The sequence below is a fragment of the Sus scrofa genome, chromosome 6 (assembly GCF_000003025.6).
Source record: "Sus scrofa isolate TJ Tabasco breed Duroc chromosome 6, Sscrofa11.1, whole genome shotgun sequence".
NCBI lineage: Eukaryota > Metazoa > Chordata > Mammalia > Artiodactyla > Suidae > Sus > Sus scrofa.
In genome coordinates, this window is record NC_010448.4 from 64,265,749 (window position 1) to 64,290,435 (window position 24,687).

At 59.0% G+C, this 24,687-nt stretch overlaps 1 protein-coding gene across 5 annotated transcripts in view; it reads right to left on the reverse strand.

Moving 5' to 3' along the window:
* LOC100624218 (MORN repeat-containing protein 1) overlaps window positions 436–24,687 on the reverse strand; it is a 34,797-nt gene continuing 10,545 nt past the window's right edge. For 2 of the 5 annotated variants that reach the window (XM_005655984.3, XM_005655982.3), the window contains 7 exons: window positions 21,998–22,094; window positions 21,061–21,171; window positions 12,659–12,782; window positions 12,192–12,316; window positions 1,942–2,075; window positions 1,788–1,861; window positions 436–832 (listed from right to left, as the gene is read on the reverse strand). In XM_005655984.3, coding sequence (XP_005656041.1) covers window positions 769–832; window positions 1,788–1,861; window positions 1,942–2,075; window positions 12,192–12,316; window positions 12,659–12,782; window positions 21,061–21,171; window positions 21,998–22,094 — 729 coding nt within the window. In that variant the 3' untranslated portion in view covers window positions 436–768. Of the gene's footprint in view, window positions 1,862–1,941; window positions 2,076–7,056; window positions 7,378–12,191; window positions 12,317–12,658; window positions 12,783–21,060; window positions 21,172–21,997; window positions 22,095–24,687 lie in introns of those variants that run through there. The other 3 variants (XM_005655983.3, XM_013988730.2, XM_005655985.3) reach the window with 3 other exon arrangements.

Here is a 24,687-nt window from a genome sequence, read left to right on the forward strand (position 1 = left end):
GGGTGGCCCACGAGCGGCAGGAGAGTTCACAGTAAAACATCTCTGTATGCGGCGAACCAGCTCAGATGGGACCCCTGGGGAGGATGGGCCCTTCCCGGGACGGTGCCCCCCCCAGAGAGGACACTTAACTCCAGGAGCTTGGACGCCCCGGGCCCAGCCACGGGGGATGGGCTGGCTGCGCACCAGGCAGGGCGAGGCTTCTTTGCGCAGAAATAGACGTCTCCACGCCAGCGTCAGCTGCGAGTCCCATGGTTACAAAATCACGCAGGGCTCTGGCCCTGAGCGTTTGCTCTGTGCGTGTCCCGGGCATTCGCCTCAGGCGCCCCAGCCGCTGGCTCTCACGCCCACCGCCCAGATCAAGACAAGGGGCCAACGTGGGGTCTCCGTGTTTCATAGGGTCTTGCCTCTTTTTCTTTTGAGTCTGTACTCTGGTTATCGTGTAAAGTGAGCTTCATATTTAATGCACAAACCGTGACTCAGAACAATGCAGAAGGAGGGCACCTCCCCCTGGAAACGGCGCATCCCAGCTCCACCTTGTAAGTAGGAAAGGCCTGTCAGCCTGCTGACGCCGCGCCAGCCTCCGTCGTCCCAGTCCATCCCATGCCCGCTGGCACCAGCTGAGAGCAAGCTAACTGCAGGGAGCGTCGGCGGCCGCAGCAGCTCAGGACGGCTCTGCGGGCCCTCTGCCCACTCCGTGTTTCTCGTTTTCCTAGAGTTTTGTTGCTCCGTCTGTGCTCACAGGCCTCTCTGCTCTTTCACGTGGCTATTTCAACGTGTGCCCTGAGCTGGCATCAAGAGGTGTCCACGGCATGCTGACCTTGGCTCCTGTGGGCTGATGGGCCTCACGCTCAGGTCGGAGGCCGGGCTTTGGTGGCAGGCGGGCATCTTGGAGGGCCTGGCACCCCGCCCTGGCTGAGGCCCTTCTCTTTCACTTGAGCGGCGATGTCCTCCTGCCTCACCCAGCCTGTCTTTCAAAAGCCGTGATTTTTTTCTTGGAGTCCATGGCCAAGTTGCCAGCACATCCTGCTTCTGGCCCAAGTTGGCTCCACTTGGCCACACCCTACAGGTTCTATCTGCAAAGGAGGCCTCGGGTGGCCTCAGGAGGGGCCAGCCCTGGGCTGAGGGCTCCCCGGAGCTTGGGGTCTAGGGGGAGGTGAGGGTCAGTCCCACCTGAGCCTCTGGGGCTGCGTGGCTCGGCGGGGGTTGGGGGTAGGAGGTTCTCTTTGGAAAGTTCTCTGGAATCCAGGCTTCCGCCCGCAGGGCAGGGTCGGGGCTGGAGGAGCAAGTCCCTGTGTGCCCTCACCTGCCCACGGGACCACGCACCAGCTCTGACCACTGGCAGACAGAAGCCTGAACCTGGCCCGGATCAGCTGCTGTCTCTCTGCAGGACAGGCTGGTTGCGGCCCCAGGGGTGTGGCGGCCCACAGCGGCCTGAGCCCGTGTGAGATGTGCAGAGACAAAGCATCAGGCTGTGGTGCCTGCCCCGTGGGGCCCCAACCTCTGTCTACATGCCCGAGGGTCCCGCAGGCCCCTGTGGCGGCTCCACCCTGCCTGCCTTGTCCCCGAGTAGGACAGCCACGGGGCAGGAGTGGGCTCCACTCGCGCTGCCCCATCCCAGGCGAGGCCCTGGGTTCAGGAAGTGTGTGCAGTCCCGGGCAGGCCGAGCCTTGCTCGCGGTGTCTGTGCCGTCCCAGGCCCCAGAGGAGTCGGGGCAGGTGAGCGGAGAGGGGCCCAGCGGATAAGCGGTCCAACCGAGCCCCAAGCCCATGAGAGGTGCCCTGGCCTACCTGCTGCCTCCGGGCGGGTCCTGCGCTGTGGGTGCCGTCCTCCCGGGCTCTGGGCCGCCGGGTCTGCCCCCGCCCTGTAGGAGCAGTGGGGCCGTCAGAGGGGCTCTGTCGTGCTCCACGGCCGGCACCCCCACGTTGGGCTCTCCTTCCGTACCTCGAGGGGGCTGTCCAGGAAGAGGATGGGGTGGTACCCGGGCGGAGGGGGCCTGAGGCGGACATCAGAGAACTGGGCACAGCCTCGCTCCACTCGCCGACAGGCCTCAGGGCAGCGGGCCGCCCGTGTCCTGGCTGAAGGAAAGGAGGTTCTCAGAACAACGAAGAGCAGAAAGGCCTCCGAGTGTCGGAGGCAAAGATGGGAGAGAACCTTCCCCGTGGCCTCTCTGAAGTGCCCGTGTGGCTGAGGTGGTCGCGACACGGATAGTCATGTGGGTCTCGGGGGGCGGGGGATCCCGGCCCCGGGGCCAGCATGTGGGCCACATGCCATGTCCATGTGTGGGCCGAGGCAGGTGCGCACAGAGCAGGCTCTGTGGCGGGTGTGCTCTGGGCTCCACTGCCCCTAGTGCCCCTTTGCCTGGGGCCAGCTCCGGGCCTGGCAGGTGATGCTCTTGCCACAAAGCCCTGCTGGCCGAGGCCCTGGGTGTCTGGGGCAGGACTGCGCAGGCTGCAGGTCGGAGGCCTTGTGCTCGGCCAGAGCCCAACGCTCTCTTCTGACCAGTGGGAACAGACGACATCCCTACTTGACGACGGCTGTGCGTGCAGGCAACACGGGGCTCCTCAGTGACACGCACGGAAGAACCTGCAGCCAGCAGTCCCCATGGAGGCAACACCCCAGGAGACCCCGAAACTCCTTGCAGTGGGCACCCCACTGGGATGCCTGCCCATCCCACTCGCAGCCCAGTCACCCCCTCCCTGCCTCTTCTGAACCAAGGGCCCACACCGAACCTGGAGGGGCTCTGCCCCCAGGCACCTGGGACCCTCCCAAATATAAGCATGTCATGCCCGCTGTCCTTTGGCGGCTGGGCTCCTGGGCCTTCTGCCCCGAGGGTCCCTGCCCGCCCCCTGCGGTGGGGAGCAGCCACAAGGAGAAGCGGCCAAGCCTCAGGGAGGCGGCTGAAGGCCCTCACAGCCGAGCCTGCAGGGCGGCCCCCTTGGTGGGTGGGGGGTCCCCGGTGGATGGGGGGCTCTGGGTGAGTGGAGGGGCATCTCTCACCCGGGTACCGGGGGAGCCCTGAGCAGCTGCATTAACCCCCCTCCCTGGAGCCCAGCTTCTGCAGGGAGAGGGGGAGATGGCCCCATGGCACCTCCAAGTTACGGGCGGCGAGTTATTTTTCTCAGAGGTGTCTTAATCGCGTCATTAGGGCCGCGATAAAAAGCAAAGTCTCCGTCTGCAAGGACGTCCCCAGCGAATGCCCTTCTCACGTTTCTTTTGCTGCCTCGCACTTTGCGTCCTGGGCAGCGACGGGGAACCGCTGCTGGAGGCATAATTTCCGCTTGTTAACGCGCCGCCGGTTTCCACGCAGCTGCAAGAGGAGCTCACAGACTGACTCCTTTATAAAGGCCCCCGGCCCCGTCCTGACAGCCCTCTGCCAAGGTGACTGCGCCACAGCGGCCCCCAGTCAGAGCAGCCGCCTCGGGCCTGGGCCCACAGGCACCGTGGCCGGGCTGGGGACGCGGCAGGGACGCAACTGCGCTCGTCGCCTCTGCCATGTGCCGACGGGCCGTCTGCAGAGGCTGGTCTTCCTGACCGTCGGGGGCGTCCAGCCCCTGCAGGAGGTTCTCCGGGAGACCAGGCCGCCCTGGAGCACAGGGTCTGCCCTGATTGCCACGTGGATGACAAGGGACCGAGGCTCGGATGCAGAGTGAGAGCCACGGCCCCCGGCACTCACGTTGTGAGACCCAGTGGGCGGACTGCGTGGGGCAAGGATGCAGAAAACCCCGGGTGGCTCAGGACTGCCTCCCCGTCTCAGCCACGAGGGGGGCCGTCCACCATCCAGGGACAGAGCAGAGGGCTCCAGGGCCCTTCTGGCTGCAAATCACGAAGGCAGCTCTGAGTCTTGGGAGGGAACCTTCTACTGCATTTGGACCCTGGCCCGGGACCCGTAAGCGCATCCAATCCCGAGGGATGGCTCCCACAAAGAGGCAAGGAGGGCGGGCGGCAGGGCAGCCTCTGGAATCAGGCCGGCGTGGGCACAGGAGGCCGAGGGTGCTGTTGCTGACGAGGGCACCCATCCCGCAAGTGTGTGCTGCCTGTGCTGGGCACCTGACTGCTTCCTCTTTGTCTCCAAGCCCGATTCCTGCCCTCCTGCCACTTGGCGCCCGTCTTGGTGAGAGGCCGCCCCATCCACAGGTTACTTGGCCAGGAACCTGGGCAAGACCCTCTCTCCCGCCTGATACTGGTCTTCCCATGCCCCTTTGGTCCTTGTCCTTGCCGGCAGCCCCATGGCCACCATCTCGGGGTCCAGGCCACTGCCCTGCTTGCTGGTTCCAGCTCTGGCCATCCATCCGCCCCTCCCGTTCCAGCACATGGACCCACAATCCGGATTGAAACCCAACGGCTTGCAGCCTCAGCATGAGCGGGCCCTGTCCTCCCTCGGCCGAGCCAGGCCACACTTTCTGGATGCTAGGCGGCCTCCGCTCCCCTCCTTTCCCAGGACGTTGCCGCAGGGCTTTCTCACCACGTCGCCTTGTGGCAAACCTGGTCCCGAGCGGCCGAACCAACCACAGGAAAGGCGGGTGCCGCTTTCTCACAACACACTCAGTTGCAGAGACACCGCTGGGCACACGGTGAGGCCACGGCATGGCCCCCCAGCGCCGCTCCTGGGGGCAGGCCCACAGCTACTCCAAGGGGCATCAGAGCCCCTGAGGCGCCATCAGCCCCAAATCTGGGCTCCATGGGCCCCAAGGATGCTGCTCAGGAGAAAGACACTCCCCAGCCCCTTGTGGGGACCACGTTCCCTGGTGTGGGTCCTGCCCTGGCCTCCAGGGCCCTGGGGCCCCGTTTCTGGGCCCCCATGCCTGGCCAGCCAAGCCAGGGGGCCCTGTAAACACCATGCCCAACTCCAGCTCTGGCAGTGAGTTCTGTCGACTTGAATGACAGCTATGGCTTTATCAGCAAGATAAAGGTCACAGGGCTGCCTCCAGGGGGCGGAGGCTGAGCCTGCCAGGGAGAGCGGGCAGCCTGACCTCTCTGGGAGGGAAATGCCGATTAATTATCTTTTTACAGCCCACTCAATTAGACTCCCTAGTCACCTGTGTAGGACACAGAGGCGAGAGACGAAGAAGCCTCTGGAATAAACAAGGCTCCTGCAGGCCCAGCCCCCCCCCCGCCCCGGGTGGACAGTCAGCTCCAGGAGAGCTGTTTGCTCACTTGTGGGAACCCAGCCCCTGAGATGGCATCGGCCCTAAGAGAACGGCGCACCTTCAGGACAGACTCCATCAGCAGGGAGCAGGTGGGTTAGAAAGACACGAACAGTGAGCATTTGGGCGGCCACTGGGGGCCGTGCGGGGCTGTGAGTCTAAATGACCAGGGTAGGGGAGGCAGCCTGAAGGCCACGCATGGCCAGATGGCACCCTTGGGCCCTTCTCCAGGCGGCCAGGTGCCAGGCGAGGGCTCCCTCTGGGCTGCGCCCCCTGTGTTCCGGTGGACAAACAGCCCTGCTGCAGCCTGGGGTCCAGTCTGGAGGGTCTGACATGAGAGCTGAGGGCTCCCTGAGCCCCACAGGTGACCGACCCCTCATGCCTCCCATTCCTGCCCTCCTGCCCCTGAAGCTGGGGGTCAAGCCCGATGCCCGCGACGCATTTAGTGCTGGGAGATGGCCCAGGACTGGAGGAGGCGGGAAAGGCACAGTCTTGCCTGATGGGGGCCATGGCTGCCTCTGCGAAACCGCAGGTGGTTCCGGTGGGAGCCGGTGGGGATGGGCTGCTGTCCCCTGGCACAGCTGGACATCTTGCCTTCTGAGCTCTCCGGCCCTCTGGACAGCTCACCCTAAAGTCGGCTGCCTCTGGCCTCCTTCCCTTGCACAGGCAGGACTGGAGGGGACCTAGCCGGCAAGTGGCCTTTCGAAGGACGAAATGCTGATTCCAAGGCTTCCAGACGCCAGGAACCCAGAAGCAGGTGGGGGGCCTGGGACTCGCCCTCTTCCCCGTGATGCTCCCGGGAAGCCAGGCCCTGACAGTGGGTGCAAGCACACACTTACACCTGGCTGTGCATGCACGCTCACACACGTGTGCATTCACACAGACACACACATGGCCCTGGCGCCTCCCTATAGGGCGTCCTGCCAGCCCAGCTCCCTCCTGTGTGTCACCCTGTCCTGATTCTGTCCCCTCCAGTCAGGGGGCCTGGGCCAGGCCTGCACCACCGCCCCCAGGACAACGGTGGTTCCCAAGCAGGGGCCAGGCAGGGGCCAGATGCTGGAAGCTGCTAGCAGCCAAGGCCAAGCCTGCCTCCTGGTCCTGTCTAGATATGGGGGAAGCCAGGAAGCAAGGCTGTGGTCCTCAGTGTCTGGGGCCCGGCAAGCAGATAGTCTAGACTCCTGAGGTCATGGGGAGAGCTGACTCGTGCCCACCTGGCAGGGCGTCCTCACTGCTGGTGTGTCTGAGAGGACGTGTCACCTGGGGGCTTCTCCTGCGCCCCCTTGGGGACAGGTCTCTGAGGCCACAACCAGGTGCTGAGAAGGCCAGGCTGGCACCATGTTGCCCAGAGGCACCTCCAGGTGCCCTGCGGTGCAGTCCCTTCTAAGGATGTGTTTGTGCCCAGTGCCAGTGCCCACGGGGTGCCAGTTCCCCACGGTGCCTGACCTCAGCTCTGCTGGGAACTCGGGGGCCCGCTTTCCTTCTTTCTCTCCACCCTGTGGTTCCCACCAGATGGTCGCCAAGAACCCACCATCAGTGGCTGAAGGGCGTGGGGTATTGGGGGCAGTGCCAGGGGTCTGCGCGCTGGCGGTGCCCATGGGGCCGCAGGACACGCGGAGAGGCGGGTGCTCACCACACAGGCGTCCTGCTGAGGGATGGAGAGGCCAGCGGGGTGCTCGCCTCGGCTGGGGGTCAGGCCCCACCGCCCTGCTGACTGGGGCCCCAGAAGGAGCGCGGTAGCTTTGCTTGTCTGCGACCTTCCCCGAGACGGCGTGATTCCTTGGCGAGGGGTTTACAGCACAACTTCCCTTTACGGATGTGGCTCTTTCATGCTCCTGTGCCGTAATGAACCATAGACAATTAATATTAAAGCATCCTAGTGCCCCAAGAGGCGCTGAGATTTCCAGGCGTTGTCTGCCACACGTTCTGTCACTTTTATTGGCAAGACCGGGTTGGCGGCAAAGGGCACCTTGGTTGGGTTTGGAAGACCCTCTCTTGGCTGCGGGTGGTGGTTCCCCATATCCCGCCTGAAGGGCGCTCAGAAGCGCAGTTCAGGGAGGAGGAGGGACCCTAGGATCCATGGAAACGTTTCTGGGGAGGGTTCTGTGCCTCCAAAAGTGAGCCGGGCTTCTCTCTCGAGGCTGTGGCGTTTTTAGGTCCCCAGATCCCGTTTACCGGGGACTGTTGCTGCCGGGCTCAGCCGGCCTGACAATGTCCTCCTGGCAATTGCCAGCACCTGCATGAGGATTCAATAGGCTGAAATTACGGGGGGCAGCGGCGGGGGGGTGCTGCGAGGCAGACACCCCGCTGACAACAATTCACATGAAAGGGTCCCACCGTTTAAAGCTGTGGGTGGGAATTACAAAAGGTTAAGAGACTAAATATAAAAAAATTTTTGAATATAAAATCAATGCGCTTTGTTCCTCCAATCTGGATGCTATAATTTCACCAAAATAGGGTTTGGAAGAATATCTGGCAAGCGTCCACGTCTATGAAATCGTCTTTTCTTCTCAAGAAAAAGCACATTGTCTATTCAAAAGTTAAAATAATTAAACAACTGAAATATTTCATATCAACAAAATAACAAAATACGGAGTTTTGAATTCGTATTACTGACATTAGGCCTTTGGAAAGAGAAAGCATTTTCCCTCGTTTACTGATTTGTATCATTGGAGGCCAGGTTTTCAGAGGCTTCGTTTCCTAATTGCCGCCCGGTGTGGGAAGAAAGACGCTCCTGAGACCCGGCCCCAGCTCGGGGGTGAGGTCCGAGCCCCCATCACAGGTGCTGGGTGGTGCGAGGCTGAGGGGTGGGGCCGCTGGCCGGGCTGGGACCCTGGGGTGCTTTAGGTCCCCCCCCCCCCCGCACTGGGTGCAGGCTCCAGGCACCCAAGTTTCCAAAATGGAGAAGGAGAGGCCACGTTCCCTTCAGTCCAGAGAATTCTGGGGTACAGGGGAGGGGCCCGGCGAGCTGAGCGCCTGCGGCAGGGCTGGGGGGCGAGGGGCACCCTGCGGCTGCTCCTGCCTTCTGTGGTCTGAGCTCCAGTCTGAGAACAAGTTGAAACTGGGTAATTGCTTTAAAATGTAAGACGACACTGCCACGGGTGCTCTGCTCCAACGTGAGGTCAGCCTCACGGCCGTGATGCTTCTGCTTTGCGCGCACCCCCTCCGCTCCCAGTGCAGCCCCCAAACCCAACTGTGCCAAGGTCTGAACCCACGAGCTGTGCTCCAGTGGTGTGTTGTGGGGGTGGGAGGCTGCAGTAGTTCACCCCCGCCCGCACCCAGTACCACCTCTGGGAGCAAAGCTGCAGGCGCCCGGCCAGGAAGGCTGGATCCGACCCTGCGGCCGGGCACCCAGCTCTTTGCCCACGGAGCCCCGGCCCAGGACCCCAGCGTGAGAGCCCCCCACACCCGGGCCCGGCCTGTCATTGGTGAGTGCACACCCCCAGGCAGGAGGCCAGGAGGGCATGGCCGGGCAGGGGAAGCTCCTGACCCCCAGCACTCACTCCCACCAGCCCGCCCTGTCTGGTGGGCTGCCTGCCCTCGTCAGCTCCCAAAGCTGCAATAGCCCCACGGCACGACCACCCCGTGGCTCTAAGAGGGTCAGTACCTTCACCACCAGCCCGATTTACCAAACCCAAACTTCCAGTCCTGTCGTGGGACTGGAGGTGAGGCCGCTGGGCAGGGAGGGTTGTACACGGAGCCCACTTCCTAAAGGGAGAGGCAGGTGGGGGTACCGTCTCCCACTGGCTGGGCACCCAGCAGGGCCTGGTGTAGCGTGAGGTAGCGTGAGGATGGCACTGCGGATTCAGGCTTCCAAACTGCTTGGCACATGGCTGGTCAGTGCCAAAGACCTATCCTCCATTCTTCTCTGATAACAGACCTGGTCCTAGCTGGCAAATTCCATTCCTCGTCTCCTTGTGGCCTGGTGTGGTCAGGTGACCAAGTTCTGGCCAGTTAGGGTGAGCAGGAGTGGGTGTGACACCCCACGAAGCATCTTAGAAGGGAAGGGCCCTTGCTCCTTAGGCTCCCTCTTTCCTGCTGGCTGGAATGGGGGCACGATGGCTGGTGTGTGTGCAACCCTGCAGGACCACGAGGCGCTGCACAGAAGAGGACTGATGGCAGACCAGGGAACAGAAACTGGAGCTCCTGGCGACCGGGAGGGATGTCACCCCGCCTCTGGACTTTTATGTGAGATGCAAACATCGATGGCGTTGAAGCCAATCTCGTCGTCAGAAGCAGCCAGACCTCATCGTAAGCACACAGTCCGTCCAGGAAGAAGCCCATCTAAGCAGGGGCTCTGGGCCCCACGGCCGAGTCCGCTGGGGAGCCGGGGCTGGGGTAGGGGCGCCCGTGAGCACGCGGTGTCCGCGGGACGGAGAGAGCTGTCCAGCACGTGTGGACTCTGGGCTGAGAGGGGGCAGGTGAGAAGCCCACCCACAGGAGCCCGCAGCTTGGGCCTCCCTCGCGCCCGGACAGTGGCTGCAGGGATCATCTGGCCCAAATTTACTTCAGGACTTGAGCTCAGTCACCTTTCGATCTGAAACTCTTGGGGCTGCTCTTTGGAGGCCTTCATGTGCGGATCCCGCTGCGGCCAGTGCCCCGAGGGGACGGTCCCCTTACTTCCCAGCACTCACAGCGATGCTGGTACCCTCAGACTTGGCAGGGGCTGCCCTCCATGCCCCTGGTGGCCCTCGCCTAGAAGCACCGGGCAGATGTGGGGCTGCAGGAAGGTCTGGCCGAAGGGAGACGCGGGTCCGAGAACCAAGGGGCGGCGGTCATGTTGAGGTCAGCGTGGGGGGGATCAAAAGTTCACTCTTTTTATTTTATTTTTTTTGCTATTTCTTGGGCCGCTCCCATGGCATGTGGAGGTTCCCAGGCTAGGGGTCGAATCGGAGCTGTAGCCACTGGCCTATGCCAGAGCCACAGCAACGCAGGATCCGAGCCGCGTCTGCAACCTACACCACAGCTCACGGCAACGCCGGATCGTTAACCCACTGAGCAAGGGCAGGGACCGAACCCGCAACCTCATGGTTCCTAGTTGGATTCGTTAACCACTGCGCCACGACGGGAACTCCAAAAGTTCACTCTTATTCCTGGTTTGTTTCCTGTCCACGGCGGGGGGTGGGAGGTGCTAGAAGGCCCAGCTCTGCTCTCTTTCAGGACAAGGGAGGCCGAAAGCTTAAAACCAAAAGCTCTTCACCCCGCAGCCACTTCACTAAAATCCCCACCCCCAGCCCCGTGTCCCCCTCTGGCCAGTTTGGAACTTTGCTCTGCACCGGGGTTCCAGGTCCCCCTAGGTGCCCCCCAGGACCCCCCTTCCTCGCCCAAAGAGGCAGTCGCCTCCAGGCCCTGGGTTCAAGCCGTCGTTATCTTAGGGTTTCTCGTACCCGCGGCCGACCACTGCCATGCGCCACTCGCAACCGGCTGAATTGTGCTCCCGAGGATGGACGGCGCGGCGAGTCCGTGGCCCTGAGCCAACAAGTCCGAGGGGCTCAGGCCTGGGGACGGGGGGCATGTCACCAGCACTCTGTGGCGGGAGCCCGCTCCCCCGAGGGAGCCATGGGTTCTGAGAGGGGCACTTTCTGGGACCAGACCCGCGGCGGGATGGAGGGGTGGGCAGGGGCCTCGGGCAGCTCCCAGGCAGACCCTGTAACGTCCTCTTGGTGCACAGAGGAACCAGGCTGGCAGGCTCAGCCAGAAAACAGCGGAGCCCCTCTGGGTCCCTGGATGTACCTGGTGGGGGACCCGGAGCCCTCGGATTTGGCGAAAATGCGGAAGGTTGAGGCTGGAATGAGCGGGTTTTCTGGAAACAAAAGCTGTTCTGCTCGGTCTCCCCACAGGCAATTTTCTACCGCGCGACCCCCGCATCCTAGGACGCTGCGTCCAGCCCACGAACCCACACTTGGCCCACGCGGCCCTCGTGTTTGGCGCGGGTTCCACTGAGACCTCCTGGCAGCTCTGAAATCACTGCCAGGGAAGGCCTGGCGCCCAGCGGGCGCTTAGACATGAAACACAAGCACGTTCCCTGATGATGCGGCTAAATTTGCTTCCACAGACCAAGGTGAGAGCAGAGAGGGGGTCTCGGGCCAGGCCACCAAGGGTCCCTTACACCAGCGGGCCCCCCGCCCCACGAGGGCAGGACCCGGGCCTTGGTCTGATGCTGGCTGGGGGACGGGGCCCCTTCAAAGGGCCAGGAAAGTGGCATGAATTTGCCTGGCGTGGACCCCAGGCCAATTACAGAGCGACCCTCCCAGAAGAGTGGGGCACAGCGGTGACTCCCTCCCCGAGGGCCTGGGGACCAGGAGGGCCCCTGCAGATGCTCAGCTGGACCCCTGCCCTCAAAACTCAAAGGCTCCCCGCCGAGACACCAGCCATGGGCTTGGAACGCTCGCCCCAGACGAACCCTGAGCACCAGCGACGAGGGTGACACTGACCCCTGGGCTCTAGCACCGGCTTCCAGGCAAATCCCAGGACCACCGTGGGAAGCCGGGCCCACGTTCCAGGAAGCAGGTGGTCCCCTGCCCGGGCCTGGAGGTCGGGCTCTGCTGGGCCCTGGGCCGTGCGTCTCCGGGAAGAACTGGCGCCAAGTGCGCACGGAGACCCGGCCATGGCGAGCTCCAGGGGGAGCGGAATCAGCAGGAAAGCCAAGGCAACTACGCAGGCGTCCTGTCCAGGCTGACCCAGGCCTCCTGGTGGCAGTGGCCTTGGTGGGCTTGCCACCTCAGGGGACCATCGGCCCGGGTCACAGGATGAAAAAAAGGGCTCCCTCTACATTCACGGCAACACGGGGTAAGCATGTGGAGCACAGTTAAAGCGCTGCGGCCGCCCAGGACCGCCCCCCGACTGGGCCCTGAGCCTGGAGGTGGCAGTAACCGTCCCTTAGAGCTGTCCGGCCCGGGCCTGGTGCTGCCTCCCAGGACGGCCTGGGACTCCCACGTCCGCTGCTGTCAGGGTCAGCGTTACCTCTCCCGCCCCGGCTCTGGGGCATCGCTGTCACCCCGTGACCTCTGACCCCGCCTCCCCCTCTGACCCCTGGGTTAACTCACTCACCGGGCAGGCCGCTGGGGTCTTCCTTGGGGATGGCTGAGTTGGCTCCGGCACCTCCCAGGGCAGCTTCAGGCTCCTGGGCCCCGGACGTGGAGCTGGTCAGAGGGTAGGGGATGCACTGGAACCCGCTGCGGAGGGAGGGCACCCAGCGGGTGACGTGGGGCTGTAGGGGACGTGGGGCCCCGGGGCCGGTCCAGGAAGGAAAAGGGCCAAGGCGGCCACTCTGAGACCAGGAGGAGGGCGTCTCACGGCAGCCCCGGCCTCCCTGCTCGGCCCCACATCTGATGGTGCCTGGTTTCCCTTCCGCCTCTGCCGGACTGAGCGTGTCACGTCCCCATGGCCCGCAGCGTCCTGGCAGGAGTGGGGGCAGCGCAGGAGGGGCTCTGGGGGGAGCGGTTCCAGTCCTTCCTCCTCAGAGTCCAGGAGGGACCCCTCCCCCCACGGTGTCACCCGGGGTCACCCTTACTCACAACGGGGTCTGGATAGGGGTCCGCGTGTGGCCGTCGTCCACTCTGAAGAAGCTGACGTCCGAGTAGGCTGCGAGCTGCACGTACCTGATGCCCGCGGAAATCTCCAGAACCCGGCCGTCCTCGCCTTTGCGGGGAGAGCAGGGCTGCCGAGGGCCGAGGGCCGAGGGCTGGCGCCCCCCGCCCCCCATCTCCCCGGCCCTGCATCTGCAGCCGGGCGTCCAGCCGGGCAGGACGTCCCCAGGCCAGGCCCCCGCACCCCTGCTCCTCCCCAGCTGTCCGCCCCACCTGGGAGCGTCGAGCCCAGTTCTGGGCTGCAGGGCACCGCTGTGCCTCTGGCCCCAGCCTGTCCCTGCTTCCGGACAGCCTCGCCTTGCTGGCTGGCCTCAGGGCTCCCCTGGCTATGTGCTCAGGGCTGTGGGGGACGCTGGCGAGCGGACACATCAAGGACTGCTCCTCGTGCCCATCACCCATCTCTCACCTTGGCCGGGAGGATGGGCTCTGTCCCACTTGCCCACCCCCCTGCCCCAGGCGCCTAGCACGGGCCTGGTCAAATGCACTTGGGTTCAGAGGCAACGGGCACTGACCAAGGCCAGCAAGGGCCCCGGGCAGCCTCCGGTTTGCAGATCTAGAAAAGGAGACATGCGGGGCAGGTGTCAGAACTGGGTTGACTCGGAGAGCGAAGGGCCCAGTGTCGTGTCAAGACCAACGGCGGTGGGGTCGGCTTCCGTTTCTGGCCCTCCCACTTGAAGCAACCAAAAGAGCCCTCGAAATACAACGAGACCTTGGTGTTTCAAGATCCTAGACTTCAGGCAAGGACCGTGGTCCCTAAAGGACAGGAAACAGACCATGTGGACTCCACAGCTGCCCAGGTCTCCGCCTGGGAGAAAGCACGGAGCTGGTGCAGACAGAGATTGGGCAGGAGAGAGGAGCAGGGAGGACAGGACCCCAGGTTAGTGCACAGGTGGTGGGAGAAGGAGAGCAGAGGGCCCGAGGCGTCACAGGTTGGGCCAGTCCCGCTGGCCAGAGGTCTCAGTAATGGGGAGGGAGCAGCTTGGACCAAGCCCTCCTCCAGACCCAATAAATCCTAAAACCAAGACCTGAGAGGATCAAACTAACTCAACTGTGTCTGAGGGCAAAGCTCAGAATGTTTATAGGGTTATTCCCTTCTGGCACAGTGGGTTAAGGACCTGGTGTTGTCACTGCAGCAGCTCAGGTCACTGCTGTGGTCTGGGTTTGATCCCTGGACCAGGAGTTTCCACATGCTGCAGACATGGCTGGAAAAAAAAAGAATGTTTATAGGGACACAGACGTGTCTCGCTCCCAAGGTAAAATTCACCAGGTCCAGCACCCAAAGGTTCCCAGGCATGCGGAGAAGGCAAGAAAGCGTAGTTCATAACGCAGAGGCCAGTCCGTCCACTGAAACCAACCCAGAACCCACACAGATGCTAGCACTCGCAGAAAAGGACATCTCTCAAAATGACTGTCACAACTGTATTCCATGTGATGAAAAGTTAAGTAGAGACATGAAGATAAAAAAAGAAAAAATCTGAATTAAGAGATGAAAACTACGCGACGAAAAACACAGTGGAGGGACCAAAAATGGATTGGATATTGCCGAGAAAGGGTCATGAACTTGAAAACACAGCTACGGAAATGACCCAAAAGAAGCGTGGGGAGAAAGAAGCGGGAAGGGACAGGAGGGGACAGGAGGGGGGGAAACCACGACAGGGTGACACATGGACTCCTGGGGGCTGAATGGGGCAGAGGCTGTGACAGAGACCCCATCAGAAAAAATAAGGGCTGAGAGAGCCCCCAGTTTGATGAAAACCGTAAACCACCAGATCCAAGAAGTGCAGCAGATTCCCAGCACAAGAGCCACATGGAAAACGACACCAGACCACACCGCAGGCAAAGGATCGAACCCCCGAACCCCGATGAGGAGAGAACCTGAGAAACAGCCAGAGGAGGAGGGCAGGTGTCACGAGGGCAGAATCTCAGGGGAGACGGCACAGATAGGTGACACCAGGAGGCACGGGGACATGAGCCACGATCCTGTGCGTGGTGACAAAGCCAGTCGAAAGGAAACCCGTCACCAGTGGACATGTGTGACAAGGACGGTTAAAAGGTACATCCTTCAGGCAGAGGGAAAATGGAGCAAATAGAGAGCTGAACACGGGGAAGGAGGGAGGACCAGAAGTGGTAACTGCGTTGGCAAACAGACCACATTTCTCTTTCTGTTTGTTAAATACTCTTTAAAAGGTAAATGAGGAGTTCCCACTGTGGCGCAGGGGGTTAAGAATCTGATTGCAGCAGCTCAGGTCATGGCTGCAGCTCCAATTCAATCCTGGCCCAGGAATTTTCATATGCTGTGAGTGAGGCCATTAAAAAAAAACAAAAAACAAAAATAAATGGCTGTTAAAACAAAACTAATAACAACGTGTTATACAGCTTAGTAGGCGCATGAATGTAAAATGTGCAGAAAACAACAGCATAAAGATCAGGGTTGTTCAGGAGCTCCCTTCGAGGCTCAGCAGGGATGAACCTGACTAGTATCCATGAGGACGTGGGTTCGATCCCTGGCCTTGCTCAGTGGGTTAAGGATCCGGCATTGAGAGCTGTGGTGTAGGTTGCAGATGAGGCTCAGATCTGGTATTGCTGTGACTGTGGTGTAAGCTGGTGGCTGTGGTGTAGGCCGGCAGCAGCAGCTCTGATTTGACCCCTAATCCAGGAACATCCATATGGCGCAGGTGTGGCCCTGAAAAAAAAAAAAAAAAAGAAAGAAAAGAAAAGGTTGGGATTGTAGAAAAGGAAGCATATACTGTAAAGCCCCTATATTATTCAGGAAGTGGGATGGTAATACCTGAAAGTAGGTGCTAAGTTAAAGACGTATAATGTAAAATTTAAAGCTACCCCTAAGATGACAGAGCAAAGGGTTCCACTTGATAAGCCAGCAGAGAACATAAAATGGAAACAGAAAAAATACTCAATGAATCCCAAAAAAGAAAGGAACAGAGTATAAAGAAGGAAAAACAGCTGAGAAAAATAGAGAACAAGTAGTGAAATGCTGTTTGAACCTCTGCTATATCAGTAATTGCATTAAATGTGAATGGTGCCTACACTTCAGTTAAAGGAGAGAGGGTTAGATTAGATAAAAAAGCAAGACCCAGACTTCCCATTAGGGCTCAGTGGTGATGAACCTGACCAGTATCCACGAGGAAGTGGGTTTGATCCCTGGCCCTGCTCAGTGGGTTAAGGATCCAGCATTGCTGCAAGCTGTGGTGCAGGTCACAGATGTGGCTTGGATCTGGCGTTACTGTGGCTGTGGTGTAGGCCCATAGCTGTAGCTCTGATTCAACCCCTAGCTTGGGAACTTCCCTATGCCACAGGTGTGGCCTTAAAATAAATAAATAAATTTATTAGTTAATTACATTGAAAGAAGTGAAGGCAGAAATTGTCAAAAACACAAGTATAACTAGAGATTTCAATATACCACTGTCAATGATGGATGGAGTAAGCAGACAGAAAATCAGCAAACTCGACAAGAATACCAACAAAATTCACCCGATTGACATTTACAGAATATTCTACCCAATTCCACTCAAGAGCAGAATTCACACTCTTCTCAAAGTGCACACAAAATAGGTCATATTCTGAGCCATTAAACTAGTCTCAAAAAATTTAAAAGAATTAAAGACATACAAAGCACGACTATAACCGCATGGAATTAAATTAGAATCAATAACAGAAAGATTGCTGGAAATTTTCCGAATACTTAGAAGTGAAACAACACACTTCTTCATAAACTTTTGGGTCCAAAAAGAAATCAAAAGGGAAATCAGAAGCTTTTTGAATTGAATGAAAAGTGAAAGCACGACATATCAAAAATTGCAGGATGCAGCTAAAGCAGTACTGAGGGGGAAATTAATAGCAATAAGCTTCTATATTAGAAAAGAAAGGTCTGAAATAACCTTAGAAACTTCCCACCTAAACTAAGAAAGGAGAATAAATTAAACCCAAACTAAACAGAAGAAAGGAAGTAATAAGATCAAAACAGGAATTAACGAAATAGAAAAGAAACAGCAATAGAGAAATCAATGAAACCAAAATACAGTAACTGATAACTTCCTGCTAGACTAGTCAAGAAAAAAAGAAAGAAGACACCAATCATCCACACTGGGAAGAAGAGAGGTGATCTAGGTGTATTAAGGGGGGAGCAAAGGAATGCTATAAACAAGCTCATGTGAAGAAATGTGACAACCTGGAAGACGTAAACCGCCAAAGCTCACTCAAGAAGAAATAGAAAACCCGAAAAGCCTCGTATCCAGAAGAAATGGACTCAGTCATTAAAAATCTTCCTACGAAGAGAAGTCCAGGCCCAGACGGGCTTCATATTGAATTCTTCCAAACATTTAAGAAAGAAAGAACACTAATTCAACACAAACGCTTCCAGAAAGTTGAAGAGGAGGCTACTTCCCCAACGTGTTCTACGAGGTCGGAGTTACCATAACCCAAAACCAGACGAAGGCATCCTAAGAAAAAAAATCAAGATCAATAGCCTTATAAACAGACATGCAAAAATTCTAAACGAAATTTTAGCAAATCAAATGCCCACATCATTCAATGAAGGGAAAGAACAGACTTTAAAAAAAACTCTCAATAACTCACAATAAAAGGACAAACTGCCCCAATTTTTAAATGGGCAAAGATAGAACGGATATTTCCCCAAAGGAGATGTCTGGATGGCCAGTCAGTGCTCTATTGCTACTCACAGGGGAGACGCAGATGAGAAATGGGAGAGGCCACCTGTGCCCAGACGGATGACAGACCAGGAGACAGGAGCAAGCACTGAGGAGGGGGAGCAATGAAAACCCTCGGCCGCTGCTGGCGGGGATGAACTGGTGCCAAAAAAGAAAGAGAACACATCCAGGAGCTCCTGCCACGGTGCAGGTTAAGAATCCGACGACACGGAAAGAGAAAGACAAATACCACGTGATATCACGAATGAACCTACCTGCAGAGCAGAAACAGACACACAGACGTGGAGAACAGACGTGTGGTTGCCAAGGGGGAGGGAGAGGGGGAGGGAGTGGGATGGGCGGGGAGTTTGGGGTTAGGAGATGCAGACTGTTGCATTAAAAATGGATAAGCAATGAGGCCCTGCTATACAGGATCGGGAACTCTATCCGATCTCTTGTGGATAGAAGATAATATGAGAAAAAGAAGGTATACATGTCCATGTCCGGGGCACTTGGCTGTACAGCAGAAATTGGCACAACGCTGTCGGTCTAGGAGTTCCTCTCATGGCTCAGTGGTTAACAAACCCGACCAGTATCCATGAGGATGTGGGTTTGATCCCTGGCCTCGCTCAGTGGGTTAAGGATCCCGTTGCCATAAGCTGTGGTATAGGTTGCAGACAAGTCTCGGATCCTGCATTGCTGTGGCTGTGGTGTAGGCTGGCAGCTGTAGCTCCGATTAGACTCCTAGTCTGGGAACCTCCATATGCTGCGGGTACAGCCCTAAAAGGACAAAAAAAAAAAAAAAAAAAAAGAGGCGGGGGGAATCTGACTGCAGTGGCTCGGGTCACTGCAGAGGCATGATCCCAGGCCCTGTACAGTAGGTTACAGAATTCAGCATTGCTGCAGTGGTGGCTCAGTTCAATCCCGGGCCTGGGAGCTTCCATATGCTGTGGGTGTGGCCAAGGGGGAAAAAAAATAAAAAGATGAGAACACATCCAGACTGAAAAGGAAGAAGTAAAATTGTGTTTATTTGTAGATGACATGAGCTTGTGTCTAGAAAATCCTGGCGTTCCCGCTGTGGTGCGAGAGGATCGGTGGTGTCTCTGCAGGGCCAAGGCTGCAGGTTCAATCCCTGGCCCCGCACAGTGGGTTAAAGGATCCGGCGCTGCTGCAACTGCAGCTCAGATCTGATCCCTGACCTGGGAATTTCCATGTGCCTCAGCTGTAGCCAGAAAAAAGAAAAGAAAAAAAAAAAAAAGAAAAAAAGAAAAGGAAATCCTAAGAAATCCTCAGAAAAAAACTGGCAGAGCAAATGAGTTCAGCAAGGCCCAAGGACACAAGGTCAGTGTATAAAAACGAATTGTCGTCTAGCAATTTCTGAAGATAAAACACTTCTGCTTAGAATAGTAGACTAAACGACTTATTAATAAACAAATCATAATTAAATAGGTTATTAATCATGTATCAATAAATTTAATAAAAGTGCGAGACCTACCCACTGAGAATTACAAACGCTGATGAAAGGAAAGAGAAATGGACGAAGGCTGTTCCAGGCAGGAGTCAGAGGATTCGGCGCTGTTGAGGGCAGCTCTCCCGCCAGAGTCAAAGCATCCCTAACGAAACCCCAGAGGGCTGGCTTGCTTCTGGTTGGCCAGAAATTGACAAGCCGATCCTAAACTATTTATATGGAATCTCGAAGGTTCCAGAAGAGCCAAGACAATATGGAGAAAGAACAAAGTTTTTTCTTTTCGCTCTTTTTTTATCCCCCAGGCCAGGGGTCAAATCGGAGCTGTAGCGGCCGGCCTCCACCTCAGCGACAGCAACGTGGGATCCGAGCCGCGTCTGCAACCTACACCACAGCTCACGGCAATGCTGCATCCTCAACCCACCGAGTGAGGCCAGGGATCGAGCCCGCGGCCTCACGGATCCCAGTTGGATTTGTTAACCACTGAGCCACGGAGGGAACTCCGAGAAAGAACAAGTTGAAGGTATTCTCCAATCTCAAAGCGCAGCAGTCAGTTGCAAGAATCAGGATGGTCTGGCAGGGGCGTCAGGAAAGACACAGATCCACAGAGCAGAACGTAGACCCCTCACGTCCAGATGTCAACCCCCCCTCACGGTCAAGGGGCCACTTTGACAGGGGAAAGGACAGTTTTTGCAACACGCGGTGCTGGGACAACTGGAATCCACATGGAAAAAGATGAGTTTAGACCTCTTCGCCACACAAATTAACGCAAAGGGAATCAGAAAACTAAACGTAAGAGCAAAAGCTGTGGAAGGAAAGAGGGGGAAAAAATCCGTGAACTTGGGCTGAGCATCCTGAGCCACATCATCAAGACCAAGTTCTGAACAGAAAAAACTGACCAGCTAGACTTCGCCAAAATTCCAAAACTTGGCATCTCAAAAGATACCATTAAGGAGATTAAAAGATAAGCCACAGACTGAAAGAAAATGAAAATATCTGCAAAGAATCTATGTGATTAGGGACTTGTGTCCGGAACACAGGAAGAACTCGCACAGCTAAAAACTGAGGCAGACAATGCGATTGTTAAAAATGGGAAAAGTACGTGCACCAACACGTCTCCGTAGGAGACACACAAATGGCCAACGAGCTGCTCGACGTCGTGCGCTTTAGGGAAACGCGGGTCAAACCCACCAGGAGAGGAAGCTGACATCCCCCGGGAGGAGGGGAGGGATCAAGCAGCCACTCTGCAAAGGCCCTGTCTGTTACTTCAAACATCCAAGCACAAATCTGCCACACGAGCTGACCCAGAAGTTCCACTCACAGGTTCACACCTGAGAGAAAGGAAAACACCTTTACACAAACGCCTGCACACAAATGTTCCCCGCCGCCAACAAGTGCCACGAACTCCAAGGCCACCCAGCAGGGGAGTCCGGCGCTCCGCGGATGGGATGCAAGGCTAGTGGCCCGCAAAGGGAGTACAGAGCATCACCCGCCTCGTAGGACACCAGCCACGTGCCCTTCCAGAAAAAGACATCCGTGGCCCCTGGAGTGGAGAGCAGGGATAGGGCGGGAACTCGGGGTCTTTCTGGGGTCAGAGAAATTCTGAAACGGAATTGGTGTGGCCATGGCTGCTCAACTCTAAGCTCACTACAAAACCACCGAATCACGAATATGGACCCATTTTATGGCCTGTGAGCGATGCTGCAAGTCAACCAGTTGCCACTGATCAGACCTGGTTTAGCTCTGCGCTGTGGCTTCCTAGCCAGAGCCGTGGTCCTGCCCGGCCCTTTGCCCTTGGCACCCTGTGCACCAGCTCGGCTGCAGGGCTCATTAGAGCATCTAAAGAGCAGCCCAGACAGAGGGGGAGCTGGCCCCTCAATCACCCACGGGGGACAGCAAGAAACCCTTCTCTTGCCAGGCAGAGTGGCTGGCCCTGCGCCCATGGGTCCCTTCTGTCCTGACTGTGAGTTGACCGAGAGAGACACACACGCACACGCACTGCATGGCTGCCCCCTCCCAGCTGGAGGGCTCGCCCACCACCGTCCTCGCCACAAAGGCGCCAGCTGGCAACCCCAACTCAGGCACAGGCCACCTCGGCATGGCCGGGATGCCAGCCACCCGTGGCATCCTGTGTTTCCACTCAAGAACCTGACACTCGCCTCTCTTTCGGGAAAGCGCGGCTGTCTCCCTGCGACGCTTACTCGTGGCGATCTCCCCATTGTCCTGCTGCAGCTCGACGGTCAGCGTGAGGGAGCACCCTTGGACCACGTCCATCATCTCTGGGCCCAAGATCACCATCCTGGTGGCTCGTGCTGGAGAGAGGAGAGCAGAGCTGCGTGGGGCCGGGACCTCCCCCCGCCCCTGCCACAGCGGCGAGCCCTGGTCTGGGTCCCACACTGCTGGGCAGGCCTCTCCCACCTAACGAGGGGCCCTGAGGAGCGCAGCCCTCGGGGCTGAAAGACCATCACTGTCACTACCAGCTTAACCCTGTCCTGGGGGTCAGCACCATCACGTCTCATCTCAGTGCTGACTTGATCTCCTCGGGGAGCCCCAGCGCTGGGGGGACGCCCGGCAGTGTCCGGGACCCTGGGGTCAGGGGAGGGGGGCGGTTCCTGCAGGTGCTTCCACCCACTGCTCGGACTGCGCCCTGCACACACGGGCCTGGGTCAGGAGTCTGAGGTTCTGACCAGTGACCTGAGTCCCTGGCCAGACTAACCCCTGGGGCAGCACCCTCGTCATGGAACCTAACAGAAGCTCCCACGCCCGGGAGGGGGCGGAGGCCCCGGCAGTGACAGGCCTCCTGGCTCGCAGGGCAGTGCAGGGCACGCAGGGTGGGGGCTGGGTGGAGGCTGTGCGGGGGCCAGATGCCCAGAGCTCCGTGGGGGGAGACCCCTGTGACCCGGAGACCCCGGGCTGGGTGTCTGGCTTGGACCAGGACCCCCTTAGTCTGAGGTCCGATGGGGCCGCTGCTGTCGGGAGCCCAGTGAGGACAGGTCAGAGCACGCTGCGCCAAAAGGGGTTTTAGTTTCCACCTCATCCTTGCCTCCGGTCCACACCTCCCGAGAGAGGACAGCCAGACCCCGATGTGACCCCACAGGGGGACCCCGCCAGGCCAAGGGGAAGGCCAGGTGCACCTACCCACAGGGTGGCCGTTGATCCATATCCCTCGGTAGACGACCCCGGAGCAGTGGGCCATGTTGCCCAGTCCACTGAAGACGCCCCTGTGCCACTGGCCCTGCGGGGGGACCGCGTGCACTCAGACCCGGCACAGCCCGAGGTGCCTGGGCGCACAGGCCTCCGGGGGCCAGAGCTGCCGGAACCCACCTGTCCTGGCAGACGTGACCTGCTTCACGAGGAGCCGGGAGGTCTGGGGACAACGGCACAAAGAGACGACACAAACAAGACACGGCTCCAGAGGGCACATTTTCAGCACAAAGCCCTCTGAGCCCTGAGACGCCGAACCTGTGCGCAGCAGCACGGGGAGGCCCGGGTGTGGCTGAGCTTGTGGGGCCGGGGCGCTGGGCTCCAGGATAACGAAAGGCCAATTAAAAACACAGTTTGAACCCGCACAGCCGTGCCCTGGAGGGACGCGGCTCGCTGCAAGCCCCCGCTCTGCCTCCCCCGCTAGAAGCCTGCTTTGTAAACCACACACACAAAGTGGAAGAATGATGTCAATAGCAGGAAAAATTATTTCCGTGGAAAATTTTGAGATCTTACTGCTGTTTTATCCCACCACGAATTACTCCTATTAAAGAGGAATCAGCCAAAGGCACGCTCGGCTCCTCTCCGCTCTCCTGCACACGCTCATTGGACCCATCCTCCCAAGGTGGCCGAGCGGTGGGGGCCGGACAGCAGGTTCTGCCCCTGGGGAGGGTGCTGCGGGGCATGGGGAAGAAACGCGGGCACCTTGGGCGCTCTGGAGGGGCTCCGGAAAGCTGCAGCCCCGCGGCGCTCAGATCCCCCAAAGCCGGGGGAAAGGAGTTCCCGTGGCTGTTCAGAACACAGGGTCACTGTGGCCGCAGCACGGGACGGGAGGAGGCCTCCAGCCCTGGCTCTGCACAACTGTGGCTCCCGGGTGGACAACAGCTTGTGGCTTCAGGAGGGGCCGGGCTGCCAGTGGGGGTGGCAGGGGCAGAGGCCTGGCTGTCCTGGAGTCACAGGCAGCCTCTTTCCTCCAGCCCCCAGACTCCGAGGCCAAACGGGGGCTGTGTTCCTCGAAAGCTCAGCGTCCAGCAGGGCTGACACGAAGGCGACATCCCCTGAGATGCATAGCTTGTGTCTGGGGGCAGAGGGCCTGACCAAGGCGGGGGTGGGGCCCAGGTACCAGGGCAGATGGGGGCCCCGTCTGGGTTGGGGGTGGGGAGCCTGGAGTAGCTGAGCGGCCCTGGCGCCAGTAAGGCCTCTGTGAAGCATCGGTGCGACCTGGTCCCAGGAAGGGGTGCTGCGCCCACGTGTGCACAGCGGGGGGTGCCGCTGTGATGTGCCCGTGTGCCGGGGGCAGCAATGCTCGCTGACCCTGGGCAGGGTGGGGGGTCAGAGGCCAGGGGAGGTGTGGCCTAGAGGGCAGGGTGGCTGCCCCCGAGCTGTGGCACCCACCCCTGCCAGCCTTATTGCCTGTGCCCAGCCCCGCAGGTCTGTCTGCTGGGAAGGGGTTGATGCTTGTAGGTGGAGAAGTTGCTGGATGCTTTGCTTTCTAGGAAGACCTCCCCTCATGACCGCCCCCAAACCAGAGACATTAGCGGTTCAGCTCAGGAAGCAGGACTCACGGTTAATCGAATGCAATGATTATGAGCCGAAGTGAACCCCCAAGGCACCCAGACACCACTGCGGCTCAGCCCCCAGGCCTGGGCACCAACGGATGGAATAAGGGGGTATGGTCAAGCCCCAGAGAGCCCTGGCGAAGGCAGGGGCCCCGGGGAAGGGGGCTACCTCCATGGGGGCTTCCAGGGGCTGTGCTACTCAATGCCTGGGCATGTGCTGCTGCCCTCACTGCCGCAGGCCCCATTCTTGACCCGGCGGTGCTGGGGCCGCCCCATGGACACGAGACCCCCGGAGCTGGGCCAAGGGCTGAGGACGCCCGGGGTGGGTGGGAAACAGGTTCAAGATACTGGAAGCCGGCTGGGAACTCAGTGTGCAAGGTCCCGCTCCCCCGTCACACAGCCGCCTCGGCCTCCTGGGAAGGACTCCTGATCTGCACTCCATCAAGACAACCAGGGCTTGGAGTTCCCTTCGTGTCTCAGGGGAAACGAATCCGACGAGCTCAGCAGAAACGAATCCGACGAGCATCCATGAGGGCACAGGTTCGATCCCTGGCCTCGCTCAGTGGGTTAAAGATCCAGCATTGCCCTGAGCTGTGGTGTAGGTCGCAGATGCAGCTCAGATCCTTTGTTGTGTGGCTGTGGTGTCCGCTGCAGCTGCAGCTCTGATTTGACCCCTAGCCTGGGAACCTCCATGTGCCATGGGAACAGCCATTGAAATAAATAAACAAATGAATAAAAAGGCAACAGGGGCTCGGCTGAGCCAGGCTGCCTCTCTTGACAGCTCAAGGACCTCTGGGCCCATGGACCGCGTGGGGCTCCGTACCTCTGCCGTCCGCCCAGGGGTGCAGGCACAGTGACATGCCTTGGAGGACGGTGCCCGCGCCCATCCCACCAGGAAGCCACCGTGCTCTCAAGCCCAGCATTACCAGGGTCCTTGAAGACCTGAGATGCTTCAGCTGCCCTCCGGAATCTGAGCCCACCTGCGGCTCAGGCTGCGACACAGAACTTGCCCGCGACAGACGTGTTCCCACAGCGTCACTGGTCCAACAGCGTAGACTCTTTTAATTA